The following is a 15,919-nucleotide window of genomic DNA, read 5'->3' as shown; positions in this document are numbered from 1 at the left end:
AAACTAGCATTTCCTAATTTTTATAAGCCTCTCTTCACACTGGTATTATCTGTAAACACTTGAGTCCTTCAGGACCAAAGAATGGAACACAGTGTCAGTAAACAAATCACGTTTATTGCCTCCTAAGTGTTTACACAATGACAAAAATCAAGCCTCCGGGGAGTCATATTGTAAAAAGAAACAGTTGGTTTAAATTAGTTTTCCATGTGAAATATAGCTACTTTTTATGGATGTTATGGGAACATAAACTGGAAAGAAAATCTGCACGCTGATAAAATGAAGGGTTGATTTTTATTTGTTTAAATGCAAACAGAATTCTTGTACTAAGTTGATTTCTGATTCCAGCACTAATTAATTACCAAAGAGAAGTTGGTAGTATGGCCACACTTTGGAAGATGGGATTTCTTTTTATTTGCTTCATTTGTGATCTTGCAAACAGATAATGCAAATTATCTGAAATGTTCAATGCATATAGGAATTAGCAAAATTATGCATTAAATGCATCTAGTTTTATGAAATTAACCAAAACAAAAAAATTCCAATTTAGCAACTTTCATTGTTCATATTGTTAACAAGGGTTATGTGGGGCTGAGATCTATAAGCCATGTTAATGAGAAATTATGCTGAAGATCTCTCTGGCAGCTTTAGAAATCAGCACTAGCTGAAGCTGTCTATTTTCTTCTGTGGCATCAATGCATATTGAGAATATCTTACATTAAGATGCTGTAGCTTTTTGCTTAATAAAAGTTTTTCTAGACTAGTTAATGATTTAACTGTTGTAATGTGAATGTCACTGTGTAGGTTGTGTTTGCAGTGCATATGTGATCTGGCTATGAGTGTGTAAGTGGAATTTTGACTGATACCCTCCTGATGGAAGAAACCAAACAAATCCACATTATCTGTCCAGTATGCATGAATGCTCCAAGGGACTTTGCTTTGGCTGACCTTACTGTCTGTTTGGTTTTACCAGGTGAGCTCGTGGGTTACCTGGCTGATCCTGACTGCAGGCTCTATGGAGGAGAAACGAGAAGTCTTCTCATATTTGGTACACGTGGCAAAATGCTGCTGGAATATGGGCAACTACAATGCTGTAATGGAATTCCTGGCAGGGCTAAGGTACTGGCAACTCTTTTTTTTTAAATGGCTTTTCAGTGATAATTTCATTGCAATTTCTGTTAAGCAGATGTCTCTGGAGTACAATGAAACTAAACAAAAATCCATGGCTAAGCCCCATCATCTCATGCTGTGACTTTCTAGTAATCCCTTTTCAAAAAGTGAAGCATGCTAAACTCTTTCTTTTTTTCTCAAAATGCTCTGAAGACTCCATGAGTTTTCCTGGTGCATGCTGAATATGTTGCGTTAGAAAACTTTTTCTTTTTTCAACAGAAATTTTTAAAAATGTGAAAACAAGATGGGAAAGCAGTTGTGGTTTATCTAATAAGCTACAACTAACGTAACTTGGGGTTGGAATCTCCAGAATATAAGTGAAACATGATCATGGTGATGCTCTAAAAGGATCGGTCTTAATTGTAAAAAATAAACTACCTGAAAATGACAGAAAACCCACAAAAGACCAAAGAGCCAAATCTGTTTTTTAACCCCTCTGATTTACTTATACAGACTGATTTTTGGGATCTCATGCTGCCATGGTCTTATGTAGAAAGACTTGCATTATCTCAAGGAGGAGGCAGTAGGGGCTCAAAGACAGCTCTTTGTGTGCTTTCCCCTGGAATGCCAGGCTCCTGTAGGGCCAGGGCAGCAGCAGGCAGTGCCTTACACTGCCAGTTCAGAGGGCAGCAGATGGCACTGAACAGGGAAGAGTTAAGATCAAGTTTCCCATCTCTTGGCTTTGACCCTGGTTGTATAACATGTTTGTGTAACAAAGCTCTAAAGTGTTTGCATTGGTGTTCTTTGTGGTCTAGTAAGCATCTCATTGAGCTGTTTGTTTATAGTTTTGGTATATAAAGCTCTTTTGGAACACTCATAGACATGGGGAGTATATTTCAGCAGAATACATCCACAATCTCTAAGCCATGTAAGTTGTAAGGGAAAATGCAAGGCCAATTAAGGGCTTAATTTTGTCTTTAATGCATCCGCACAGCACAGGAGAAAAAGGAGAGGAAGGCTTATGCTGGTGAGCAGCATTTCTGAAACAGGAATGGAAAGTGGGGTTAAGGGCAGTCTACTGTGAGTGCATCTTTGCATCTTTTGGCATGTCTGAGGCCAGGGGTGGGAAGAAAGGCCATGTGATTACATAGACATGCAGCTCAGAAGGTAACAGCCCAGAGGCACTCATAGTCCTTGGAGATATTTCTGTTGAAATCAGAATTTCTTTTCAGCTACAGCTCTGCACTGGTGCCTGAGAGCTTGAACATGGTCCTGACTTCCTTATTTCTGTGAAAGTAAATAATTTGTGAGCAAACTGGGGAAGAAATCAATGTAAATTTAAAAAAAATTAATTTAATTTAAATCCTCTAACTTTTGCTTACTATATGGATTGTTCATAATATAGCTGAAGGAGTTTGTAAGAAACACTCTGATTTATCTTTATGCTGTTTCCTCAGTCTTTTCTTATTTCTTTATGGGCCCTTAGAAATTTTAGGCAATGACACAATAAAAATGTTAGAAAGCCTTCTGGAATGTTTTATGTTGCTGGGCTTTTACTAAAATGTGAAATACTGCTCCAGTAGATCAGACTGCTAGTTTCTCATTTTTAGTTCTGTTCTTTGATAATTCAAAGGGGAGAATTTTTATAAAAATAATGGTCTTGATTTCATTCATTCATTTCTGAGCAATTATCATTTCCTCTATTACATATATGCTGCAGATGTTGGACTTGAAGGTAATTTGTTTAAATTTTTAAAATAAATTTTGCGATCTCCTCTTGCAATAGGTCAAGAAAAGTTTTAAAAATGTGGCAATTTATGGACCAGTCTGATATTGAAACCATGCGAAGTCTGAAGGATGCTATGGCACAACATGAGTCATCATCTGAATACAGGAAAGTGGTCAACCGGGCACTCAATATTCCAGGCTGTAAAGTTGTTCCTTTCTGTGGTGTATTTTTAAAAGAGCTCTGTGAAGTTTTGGATGGAGCATCAAGCCTCATCAGACTCTGTCCACGATATAACTCCCAGGATGAAACACTAGAGGTAAATGAGGCAAATATTCTCAGATGTTATATTCTTAACCAGTGCTTTATTTTATATAATCTTAAACACAAGCATCATCAAATTAAAGTTTCTAAACCAGACTGTTACTAGATTGGTCAGTTACATGGACCTCAGTTTAATTCTCATAGTTCCTTAGCAATTTAGATTTGGTTGTTCCTACCTAGTTCAATGTCAGAGTACTGAGAAATCACCATTACTAATTAGGAATCTTGTTTATACTTTGGATTAAATAAGTATGTAAAGCCCGAAATGTGTAATTATTTTTTGCTAAATACTCTGACCTTCCACTTAATTCACTGGGAATTAGAAGTTTGCAGTTTCTTAACAGCAGAATTTAGAAGCTGAGCAGATCAAGCTTTTCCTCTATGGAAAGAAACTATTCTTAGGAGTTTTATTATTGTAGTTTGAAAAGAAAATCGCCCCTGTTAGATGAAACATTAAAGACTGAGGCAGTTTTTTTTAAGTTTTCAGGAGTTACTTTAACATGTATTACTTGATTTATTAAATTATTTGGTCTGTTTTGGGTTGAAATTAAGCACAAAATCCCATGGGAAGCAATTAGGAAATATGCAGTAAATATTCTTATTAGTAAAAATTTCTACAGTGCGTAGTAGACAACACAAACTTCTATTTGTAACTATACTAATCTTTTAGATATCTCTATAGTTTGTTTCAGATTACAGTGGACAAGATAATTTCTTACAACGAGTAGGCCAAGATGGTTTAAATAATCCAGAAAAAGAATCAACAACAAACAATATCTTCCAAACTATCCGGAGCTGCAGTCGCAGTTTGGAGTCTGAGGAGGGTGAAGATAATGTCAGTGAAGGGAGCAATTCAAGGAAAAACTCCTTGAAGGACAAAAACCGCTACCAGTAGGTCTCATTTTATTTACTGTCACCACATCTATATATCATGGTTTTAGTCTTTGATTTTTTTTTTTACCAAGGCTTACCTTTAGAAATACGAGCAACTTTAACATCTTTCCTTGTATTTATCCATTTCCAGTCCAGAACTTTTATCCCCTGATACTCAACTGCTTGAAAAATCTCTGTATAGCTATATTTTCCTTTATGATGTAATTACTTCCTCTCATGATAAGGGTAAATCCTTTTTGTCTTACACAGAGCTTTAAAAATCTACAGTTACAATTACAATTTTGATCTCTAGCGACAGGAATAGCACCAGGACATATTTGTTATCAGAGCTCAGAACATTATATTCTGCATGCTCAGGCAGTGTTCTGGCCCCTTCAAAAAAAGATTATTTATTATCCTTTAAAAGACTTCTTCTTTTAAGGACATGTTACTTTGAGGGGTTTCAGTTTTGTCAGGAAACATTCATGTGTAAGTACATATTTTGAATTTTCAGGTTGCTGTAGTCCTGCTATTTTGCAAATAAGTTTACTTCACTTTGCCCTGTGTAAAAAAAGCCCAGTGTTCAGTAATCTGATTTCACTTTGAAGACTGTACTAGTCACCAGCAGGAAATGGAGCAAATGCAAAGTTTAGAACATCACATGATCTTCCAGAAAGTTTCATTGCAAAGCCCATGTAGACATAGGTGGGTCAGGTCAGCTTTCAACTAAGTACCTGTGTTAGACTAATTTCAAATTTAGTAACAGAACTTTACTGCTCTGAGGTGAAGCACTGTAAATTACATGAGAGCTTGCATAAAAACATGCTTAAGTCGCTGCTTGAGCTATTTTACTGATAATGTGTGTCAGAAATATCAATACGTTCAGAACCATCCAACTTACTTCAGCTACTTAAATATTAAATCTGAGTGACTGCCTGAGGGGCAACTGCTATCTTCCTGTTTAAAATGCATTTATTTCATTAACATGTAATTCCAAATTTCATTTCAAATAAATAATCATTATTTCCTGAAAGAATGCTTTCTAATAAAATTATTCACATCTGGCTTTAGTTGCTTCTGGGAAGTGATGCACTAGATTAAGCCAAGAAGGACAGACCCAATTCTCTGCCCACATATGCTATCTCTTGACTTACTTCAAGTAACACTTTCAAGTACTAGTACTTTCTTCCAGGAATTATTTTTTGTTAATTAATATGCTTTAAAATCAACTTGCAAATCACAGTTCAAGTGGAGAATAAGGAAGGCATATAAATACTTCACTTGGGTGAACAAAAGAGAAATTAAATGGAGATCCTTTTTTTATGTCTTTATGAAATAATTTCTTGGTAAATTACTTACCCTTTATTCATAAAGTAATCTAGTGAGATGCACTGCAAACTAGAGTAGGAATTCAGTTTTTTAAAAAACCTAGTGGGAATCTAAAATGAAAATTTAAAATTTAAATGAACAAAACTGCTTATAGGTAGTTAAAGTTGTGTTTCCTGGTTCAGGCTACTAACTACTCAGTTATGAGTGTCTGTACTTCTGATGCAGTAAATACTGATTTTAACAGTAAAATATTTGTAGGACAATAGTTCTGAAAGTACTGTTTTAACTCGAGTGTCTTACAGGCTTTGGAAATTCCTTATTCATTTGCCATGTCTTTCCTGGGCATGTGGAGAACAGGGTGAGGCACAGGAGCAAATTGCTGGAGGCAGAAGGGCCATGTTCTGTTGTACTTGTATGGAGGCTATGTTTAGTTTATTTTTATTCCTATGAGCAGCTAAAGGCTTTTAAGGAAGAAATTTAGTCCTCTTTCTTGCAAGACCTGTCATATTTGCATACAGTGTTATAAAATCCAAATTATATCATAATTATGCATTATCTGATAATTGTAGCATTATGGTCATAAAAGCAGACAAATACACTGCATAACATGTTTCTCATTACTTTATAATTGTAAGAAAGATTTTCAATTAGGTTTTCTTTTGATGATTTGGATTAGTATTGTGGAACATGAATGCACCAAAGCTGGTAGGTTAATTTGATTTGAAGAAAATGAAAGGCATCTAATAAAATCAGTGGGCAGTGGGTATAATTACTTTCCTAGTTGCGTTAGCAAATAAGCTCTACCACTCTGTAGTCAGTGACCCATCTAATTGCCCTGGATTTCTGTACATGCCAGATAAATATCAAATATTAATCTTTCTTAGAACTCTGTTCTGATGATTAATAAATTTAAAAAAAAATAAAGGTATGCAGGAAAATTAGAAAGAAAACCAACCAAATTTGAAACAGAGTTTTTATGGAATTGTTAATTATTGAGTGACCTATGAAGATACTCCTTCTTCTTCCTTCTTAAGGGAAAGCCTCAATTTTTTTTTCTTTTTGTATATCTTACAATTTTCTCCTCTAAAACTGCAATTTGTGTCACTGTTTCCTTTATCTTTTCATTTCCTTGCCTCTCAGGGCAGCACATGTAAAGAAAGCCCCTGGTCCAGCTCAGGCTCTGTAAGTGCTCTCAGGAATTGGCAGCAGTGTCGCTTTTGGCAGCTCGTGTCAGAGGCTCCATTTCTGTGTGTGGTTCTGTGTGTGTGCTTGGCTTACCTGCTTCTTGTGCATTTTAATCTGCAGCCTGCAACTAGTGAAACAAGGCATAAACAAAGCTCTGTCTGCTGTGATAGATTCCTCCAGCCATGCACAGCTACTCTCCAAATATGTTATAGCATTTTTACAGAGACTTGTTTGATTGTTTTGAGGGAAAAGGGGAGAGGGAGCTGCTTCAGTTGTTTGTTTCATTTTAAAATATAATTTTATATAATACAGATAAATATTTCAATTTACATGTGTCTGGTAAGAATATAATAAGGCAATTTATATCAGCTCAGTTAAAATGCATGGCCTTTATTTGCAGGACTATTTCTTAAAGAAACAAAGCTGCACTTAAGACTGACGCAGTTATTTTATCAGTCTGTTCACCACAAGCAATAAAACCTTAACCTATTTGCCACTTTTTTATACATTTGGTGAAGAGACAAGGATCTCACCCATTAATAAATTCATAGAGGAATCCTTGCTGTATGGAATAAGGGAAAAATTCAGATTAAATTGTCATCCAGGTAGAGGAGAGTTTGAGGAAAAGCTGATGGTCATCTGTGCTGTTTAGCACTGGGGGAGATGGTGTATGTGACTTGGAAACATGGCATGAGTCATCTTTGGCTTAGTTGGTAGGTAAGGGGCAGGAACTGGGAGTACTGTGGTGCTAGAAAGGGGAAGCAAAGAGGGTAATGGGACAAGATATCTTGGAAGATATGTAGAGGAAGATGGTTTGTATTTTATTGCCTGGATATCCTTAGGAAAATGTGCTTCATTAGTTCTATTGTACATAGAACAGTTTGTCCTTGTTTATGTTCATTGAAATACCCAAATATTGAACATTTGTGCATTCATATATATTAGAAGCTTGACATTTCATTTTAACTATCTCTTGTTCTGTATCTACTGTTTCCAATTTTGGCAGATATGTCAGAAATTTTGATTCCTGCATACAAGTTTTATGTTAATATTTTCCTTCAGTAAAATAAAGTTTTTTATGGAAAGTATCTGATAAAATTCTTTGTGCATTCTTATGAGGAAGGTATGTATTTTAAAAAGCATTTTACTAGAGTTAATTGGAATATTATATAATGTAAAAGGTCTGCACATTAAATCAGTAATAGAAGAGAGACTAGAAGTTCTGTCTGAAATGCACTATATCCTGATAACAGTTTCCCCATATGGCACTTAATATTTCAGCTAAAGCAATCTTACACAGCAGATTTAGCAACTGGTATCACTTGACCTTAAGAACCAATCAGATAATTTTTATTATTAATGCAAAGTTTAGAAAGTTTTAGGAAAATATATTGTTTTGGGAGTTATAAGTAATTGTAGCAGCATCTCTTAATTGATGCAAAATTGCAATGACATAAATTGTAATACTTCAAAAACTACACAAGTTCCTGTAAATCACAATTATATAGTGATGATAGTATTCCATTTATTTAAACTGCAGCAGATAAAATATTCATCAAGCATCGCATAAATCAGCACATGTATCACTAAATAGAAATCTCTTATCTTTGCTCACGTGCAGATTTCTCATCGGAGACCTTTCAGATTCTGAAAGTGACATATTTGAGCAGTTGAAAGAATGGGACACAAGTTCAACAGAAGAGCAGCAGAAGGCTTTCTGCCATGGGATAGAACTGATTCCCTGGTACGTGCTGTCCATCAGGGCTGACGTGCATCAGTTCATGCAGCAAGGGGCAACCGTCATTCATTACGACCAGGACACGCATCTCTCTGCTCGTTGCTTTCTCCAGCTCCAGCCTGACAACAGTACTTTGACTTGGACAAAACCCACAACAGTTTGCCCTGCAAATGCTAAGGCAAAACTGGGTGTGATGGGCAATACTGCTGAGCTTGGTAAATACCAGTTTCTTGGTAATACTGGACTGGTAGAAGGCTTTTTGGACTTGTTTTCAGCCAAGGCTGTATATATGGGACACTCAGGCATTGATATGCACACTGTGTGTGTTCAAAATAAGCTTTGCAATATGTCCCTTGAAGAAAATGGTATAACACTACTTTATGGACTTCAGACTACTGATAATAAGTTGCTGCACTTTGTTGCTCCGAAATACACTGCCAGAATGCTGTATGATGGATTGCTGGAATTGACTAAAGCTGTAAGAAAAATGAGGCGATTCCCTGATCAAAGACTACAGTGGCTACGGAAACAGTATGTCAGCCTTTACCAGGTAAACCATGCTGTGATTCTCTATACAAAAGTTCAAAGGTATCAACAGCTCAGTGTAATGCAATTAGTTTCCATCATAAGTAAGATTAAAGTAAAGATTAACACTAAATCTCCAACTTTGGAACATGGATTAAACAGAAGATCTGATTCTTCACACAAGGTTACGTCAAACTTTGAAAGTTTTCAATACACTGAGGTTATTTTTTTTTTCTTACAAAGCTATTCATACATTTAGAATTTTGGAATAAGTATTTTATTAAAGGAAAAAGCAATGACTTAAGAAAGTCACCAAAATAATGAGTGGTAATAGTTAGGGCCAAAACCATCCCCAAAGGAGCAAACAAAGTAACCTGGGGAATTCACTCAGTAATCAAAAATTGTCTCCTCTTGATGTTTCTTTCATTGGTTCCTCAGAGATCTATATTATTGCTTTAAAATGTGTCCTTCTTCTCCTTGTTTTGTTAATGCTGAGAATCTTTGTAGGAGGATGGAAGGTTTGAAGGCCCAACCTTGGCTCAGGCTGTTGAGCTCTTTGGAGGCAGACGATGGAGTGCAAGAAGTACAGGCACGGGATCTCTCACCAAAAGCACTGAGAAGCCCAATGTGCAGAGAAACAACACTCTGGGAATCAACACAGCTAAGAAAAAGAAGAAAGTACTGATCAGGGTAGAATATTTTGTTATTTGTGTGTTGTTTCCTTCTTGCAGTCACTGTGTAGCTGTGTTCTGAACCAGAGAAAAGAAGTTAGATAATGATGATTTTAAACCTGTTTATTGTCATTTCAGGTTTGAGGATTATTATTTTCCAATAGTTTGTTCTTTTCTCATGCTTGCAGCATTGTTAGGATGTGTAGGTGCCAGGGCTAGAATGGGACAGAATCTTCTTGCAACCTTTAGGTGCTACCTCAGTAAAAAGATAAAATACAGGTGGTGATAAAAATCTTAACATGCAAAGTGGTGTCTGGAGGCTGGTGTAATTTTTTTTTTAATCCTCTTTCTTTTCATATTTCAAAAAACACTACCACAGTTATTCCACATTGCATTAGCATCCATTTTATCTTGTGTGGGTGATGGAAACATGACCTAGTCTGGCAGTCTCCTCTCTTTTCCTGGACAAAACTGCTTTCAGCAGTAGGCAGGAGAGAGGAAAATGCAGGACTAGTACCATATACCCACATTTTCTAGTGAGCAGGTAGAAAGATTCTCTAATGGCAAGATCCATCCTCTTTAGGGCTCCAGTGCAGCAGTGAAATAGTGTAAAACCATCTGCAACATTTTAGAGAGGTACAATCATTGTCATCCTCTGTGTGATGTCAACCTGAGGTAACACCTCATGGTCCCATGCTATGTATCTGTTGTCTCTTTACTACTCTTATTGGCCTCAGAGGAGTCTGTTTTGTAAGGAATAGCTGATTTATCTCATGGTTTTGTTACAGATTGTACTGAAATGAAATGGAAATGGCGGTTTTGAGATGTTTATTATGATGCTCATTATTTGTAGGGTGAAAGTGGAGAGGCCACTGATGATGAAATGGCAACTCGGAAGGCAAAAAGCTGTAAGGAATATCGTAATAGAAGTGGTTCAGATCCTCAAGATATTGATGAACAAGAAGAACCAGGTAAATATATTGCTTCAGTACATAAAAATCTGTCAAGGTTTTGCTCAAAGCCTTTTTATGCAGACATTTTTTGTAATGTTAAAAATAAACTTATAAAGCTACTTTTGCAGTTGAAACTCCAAATCTGTGAACTCTGAAATTCATTTATTTAGTTGTTCATGATTGTTTCTTCCATTTAGTTTCAGTAGCATTCCCTTTCTATTCAGATAAAATACATTCATAAATGCTGTTCAATACATATTTTTACTTACTATGTTTTAATGAATTTTCATATCGGTCTCCTGGACAAAAACATTTTTATTGTTGATAGATGTTGCAATTGTGATGAAAATCTTTTTTTTTCTCCTTAGATCAAAATATTATTATTAATGCTTCTCCATCTAACAACTTGCCATCGAGAAGAGCTCACTCTCTGACAGCATCTGGATCTCCCAACTTAGGAGCTACATCATCTTCACCAGCGAGACCAGTCTCCTCTCCTGTAATATCATCAAGCAAAAGTCAGTCTAGGTAAGGGCAAAATCTGTGCTTTGATTTAAAAAGAAAAGAAGCTACTATTACTTGTTTATTGGCTAATGTGGGGTTGTTGCCCAACTGGCAAAATCTGACAAAAACAGTGCCAGAAATTATATTAGCCTTTTTGTAGATATCTAAAACACACTGTAGAAGAACACAAGGCATTTAAGCTGAAATGCCATGAATCTGAGGAGAGCTTTTTAGCAAGTCCCTGAGCAGCATGTCTCAGTTTATATCTGTTACAGAAGCCGATTGGAATGCTGTTCCAAAACTACACAAATACAGAGTTTAACTCTTTCTCCAAAACATGGTTATAGGCATTTTCTGTATAGTGAAAATCAACAGAAATGTTATAGATGTGTGAATTGAAGTTCTGAGGTTTCTCAGCACAAATAATTTATACCTGAGGGAGTAATAACCTTTGCTGACATTCCTGGTGACGACTGTAGTACTGTCCTGGGAAAATGAAGGAAACAGTTTGGAATCTTTATCTTACAGGCCTCTTTTTCTTGAACATTCATTCTTTTTGTGCCACTTAGGCAGTGTAAAAGCTTATGCTGTAGCAATATGTGCAGTAACAGTATGCTATTGTATTAATGCTATAGATACTAATGGTGATGGTAGTAGTAATTACATTATTAATAATATATCAGGGATGTGGACAGTACTTTATGACATACAAGAAGATAGTCTCAACAGAGGCTTTCCAGTGCCTCTCTGGAGAAGGAATGATGAAATATCATTATGAGTATGAGTCTTGGGGGTTCCAGGAGAGCAACAGTAAACAATGGAAGAGATTACTGCTGCTGATAGAACATTATATTTGTAGAGACATGTCTTGTGCAATGGTTTTGGTTGTGTATTTCTTGGAGATTATATTTATATTTAAAATAGTTGCATTTGGCAACAGGTGTGAGTAGTAGAGTCACCTGTGAATATGTGTGTTTGGGTTAAAACTGCTTTGAGAGCCTCTGTGTTCCTTTTGTTTTTCACTGTCATTCACAAACTTGGTAAGCAATTTTTTTTTTTTTTGTAAGGGCGAGAATAGCTTTCTTTTACATTGAACTGAAGAAATACTGCTTTACAATCTCTGGAAAATTATTCTGTGTTTTTCAAATCTGCTTTTTGCTTTTATGCCAAACTAGTTGTTGTCTCTAAATTAGATTAAAAAGTTCAGTGGAGAAATCACATTCCCTGCAAAAGGACAGCTAATGTTCCTTTAAATCCTCTCAGGCCTGGGTTTCTGCATGGATGTGTGTGTAGCTAAGCACTGTGGACCTCCCCCACTTATCACACGTTTTCCCTGGCAAAGTTGTCTGGCACCTGTGCAGTATCACTTTGTAGAGCAGTCCCAAGTTTGCTATGACCCTTTGTGACAGAACTTGCTCAGGATGTACCTTATGGCTGTTTCATCATCAAGTCCTGAAGGAGTCTTCTTCAGAACAGATTTACATGTTTTACTCATTATCTTGATCCAGTTTTCATGAGCCATTAAGAAATTTGGAGTACTGGAGAGAATTTTATTCTGAACACAGGTAGCTTGCAGCTGCTTTTGTCATTCCTTCAAAGTAGATGGGCATCCAATGGATTTCCAAGTTCCTTGGAAATCTAGTGCCACTTGTAAGGTGGAGGAAGCAGGAGGATGATTGGTAAGGCTACTGGGACATGAAGCACAGGATATGGAAAACTAGAGATGGGGGCTTTTTTGGGAAGAGAGAGTAACCCTCCTCACTCAGCAGTCAATCCAGACTGCTACTAATTGCAATTTTGGTTGTTGGTGACAGTCGAGTTTTCTTGGGGGTTTTGGCCTTTTTTTTTTTTAAACCTTTTGCTTTTGTTGAATTTCCCATTACTCTGGAAGATAATCTTTAGTGATCAGATTGGGTGAAATGGTTAGCATTTTCTTCTGCTCTTGCTCTCCCATTTAGTACTCTGCAGTTCCAATCTGTTTTCTGGAATCTAGAGGCTTTCCTCATCATGGTTTATTTTTCCTGTCTTATAAAAATGCTGGGAATTATTTTAGCTAAAAAAGTTTTATGCAGTATGTCAGTACTTTCCATAGTGATATCAAACAAATTGAATATTATCAACTAAAGTAGATGGTATTTTTTAATGCTTTTAAATCACATTTTGTTTTCAGTTGCATGCATCCATCCCATGCCAGGAGTAAATTCAGGAATCTGGTCCAGTCTTTTTGTGCAGAAAGTCACCTGCTTGCAGGCATGTCCTTAGGAATGCTGGACAACAAGCTGGTCCTGTTTTTCCTTCAGAGCTGTCTGAACTATTTGTACTGAGCCTGATGGCAAAATTCGTAGAAGAATGGATCTGTATATTTGAACATTACAGAGCAATAAAATCAGACATGTGGTCTGATATTTTGAAGGAAATGCTGTAACTTGTGAAGTTAATTGTGGTTCAAACTAGATACTTCTTGATATTTGTGTTGTTGCTTGGATCCTGCCCTTTCAGGATGCTGTTGTGGCAGATCCTGTTCCTGTTGTGTGTGTTCATTGGTGCTTAGGCCTAGGAAGGGGCTCAAAAGCTCAGCCCCTCATTGCAAGTTACTCCATGTAGTTCACTAAGGACTTGTTCATACTGCTCAAGTAAGGCTTAACTGTACTTACTAGAGTGAAGCCTAAAGGTTTTGGGATGTGACTTTTGGAAATGTGCTGGTTCTACTTCAAAAATGTTCAGCTGCACAACTTAGATCAATTATTGCAGTTACAGAGCAATCTATTTTATTATTTAGTCTTCAATAAATCCTATATACAGCCTGCATTACGAGAATACTGGCATTGTTTTTGTTAAAGGGAAAATAAGTGCTTTCATTGTGCCATGTGCATCAGGCCTTTTTCCATATGAAAGTTTTCAATTGCATAATCTATATTATTCATTCTGATAAAGTTTGCAGTTGTCTTGAAGGGAAAAAAAATAGCTGCTATAAAGCAAGACAATAAAAAACATCATTATGCATCTTATAAGATGGTGCTTTATTTGCTTCTTCCAGATATTGGTAATAAATTATTAAGGAGAGCACAAAAAAACTGTTACTTCACTAATGCATGATACTTCAGTTAAGTAGAAGTTTAATGTAGCCAAACTATAGCAGTCTTTTTTTGATTTAGCACATGGAGCAGCAGTAGCTGGCATGGCCGTGTCAAAGGAGGAATGAAGGGATTTCAGAACTTTATGGTGTCTGATAGTAACATGACTTTTGTGGAATTTGTAGAGCTCTTCAAATCTTTCAGGTAAATGATTTTTTTTTCATACTAATTTCATTCATCCAAGTTTATAAAAGAGCAAAAACTGAACTTTTCTGCTCTTTTTGCAGTGTCCGTAGCCGCAAGGATCTGAAAGACCTTTTTGATGTTTATGCTGTGCCTTGCAATCGATCTGGCTTAGAACCTGCTCCACTTTATACTAATTTGAAGATTGATGAAAATAGCAGTGGATTCCAGCCTGATTTAGGTTTGTTAAAGAGAAAAATGCAATTGTTAGACTGCTGAGCAGCTTCAGTTATTTGCCTTAATAAAATGTGTCTCGGTCAGTCTCCTTATCAGTTACAAGTTTTAAGTAGAGGACTGCTGCCATGCCTGCACTAATACCTGGTTAGCAGGATATAAGACAAAAATGAAGGGAAGAAAAAGTATTCCAGCTTTCCATTAGCCAGATATATTTGTAACTGGTATTAGCAGAGGAATAAAATTTGTTGTTCAATGGCAGAGTGCAGAGATCTGTACAGGTTGCAGGAGCCCTGGAAGGGCACAACAGTGAGCAAATATAGGGAGTAGAAAGGAGGAGGCTGTGCCCTGTGTCCCATTTGCGCTGTTTTTTTTTTATCTGCTTTCCTAGTGAATCTGCTTTATGTGGGATAAAGGGGAAGGAAGCCTCTATCCCCCTTTACATTCCTCAGTTACCATAATCTAAGTCTGGAACCTTGGCCACATGTAAAGAAAACAGTCTCTCTGCCAAGCAGCTTGTGGGGAGGGTGCAGAACAATTGGCATATGAAACTGGAAAAAGATAAAGGGTGATTGAACAGGAAGGGTGTGGGGTTGCACATAGTGAAGGAAAAGCTTTGAGGCTGTTTGTGGTGGTGAGAGGGAGCAGGAGAGTCCTGGGTGTGTAGGAGGCTGTGGATCCATGTTAATGGTTCCAGGATTTTGTTCAGAGTAGTTGGACGCTTGTAGTCTGCTCACATGCATGCTTAATGCTTTCTCTTTTATTAGTGGGTAGAAACAAGATGATTTTGTTCTAATTTATTGCTAAAACACCCAGTGAGATACTTGTGTGTATTGCATACTAGATTATATTCTATACAGGATATGTAATACACATAATTGTTTAGCTTATATTTTTATTTCCTCATTTTTCTTTTAAGATTTGTTGACTAGAAATGTTTCAGACCTTGGTTTGTTCATTAAGAGCAGGCAGCAGCTATCAGACAACCAGAGGCAAATATCTGATGCTATTGCTGCTGCCAGCATCGTAACCAATGGTACTGGAGTTGAAAGCACATCGCTGGGAGTATTTGCAGTAGGAATTCAGCAGCTGAACGACTTCCTAGTGAATTGCCAAGGAGAACACTGCACCTATGATGAAATCCTCAGTATTATCCAGGTCTGTAATACAAATACCTTGCATTGCCCTTTTACTAGAGCTGTTACTTCCATTTTCCCATTAATGTTGTGTGTTCAGAATAGAACCTGTGTGGGAATCTCCTTTCACACTGATATTGTCTCTACAGTTTATTTGAATTTAAAATTTAATATTATCTTTATTTTGGGCCAGAAAAATTGTATGAATGTCTATAAATATATCAATTAAAAATGCAAATAAATAGTTTTATTAGCAATGAGTACTTTAGCAGGGAAGGGATGTCACCACCTAGGAAAAGTGTTCATGACAATTCTTTTCTTTTTTCTTTGTCAGGGACCACATTTGATTGAGCATAA

The 15,919-nt window shown here is 36.6% G+C and overlaps 1 protein-coding gene across 7 annotated transcripts in view; it reads left to right on the top strand.

Moving 5' to 3' along the window:
• The window catches only part of PLCE1 (phospholipase C epsilon 1), a 154,305-nt gene that overhangs the window by 111,429 nt on the left and 26,957 nt on the right, over positions 1 to 15,919 (top strand). For 5 of the 7 annotated variants that reach the window (XM_085583639.1, XM_085583638.1, XM_085583640.1 and 2 more), the window contains exons 5-15: positions 971 to 1,116; positions 2,894 to 3,152; positions 3,840 to 4,048; positions 6,500 to 6,541; positions 8,166 to 8,832; positions 9,315 to 9,497; positions 10,332 to 10,449; positions 10,800 to 10,959; positions 14,091 to 14,213; positions 14,297 to 14,433; positions 15,346 to 15,584. In XM_085583639.1, the coding sequence (XP_085439765.1) occupies positions 971 to 1,116; positions 2,894 to 3,152; positions 3,840 to 4,048; positions 6,500 to 6,541; positions 8,166 to 8,832; positions 9,315 to 9,497; positions 10,332 to 10,449; positions 10,800 to 10,959; positions 14,091 to 14,213; positions 14,297 to 14,433; positions 15,346 to 15,584 (2,283 nt within the window). The remainder of the gene's footprint in view (positions 1 to 970; positions 1,117 to 2,893; positions 3,153 to 3,839; positions 4,049 to 6,499; positions 6,542 to 8,165; positions 8,833 to 9,314; positions 9,498 to 10,331; positions 10,450 to 10,799; positions 10,960 to 14,090; positions 14,214 to 14,296; positions 14,434 to 15,345; positions 15,585 to 15,919) is intronic. The other 2 variants (XM_085583642.1, XM_085583641.1) reach the window with 1 other exon arrangement.

Source organism: Lonchura striata, chromosome 6, assembly GCF_050655825.1.
Source record: "Lonchura striata isolate lonStrDom1 chromosome 6, ASM5065582v1, whole genome shotgun sequence".
Taxonomy (NCBI): domain Eukaryota; kingdom Metazoa; phylum Chordata; class Aves; order Passeriformes; family Estrildidae; genus Lonchura; species Lonchura striata.
The sequence above is the reverse complement of the archived record's forward strand: the minus strand, read 5'-3'. Positions and strand labels throughout refer to the sequence as shown.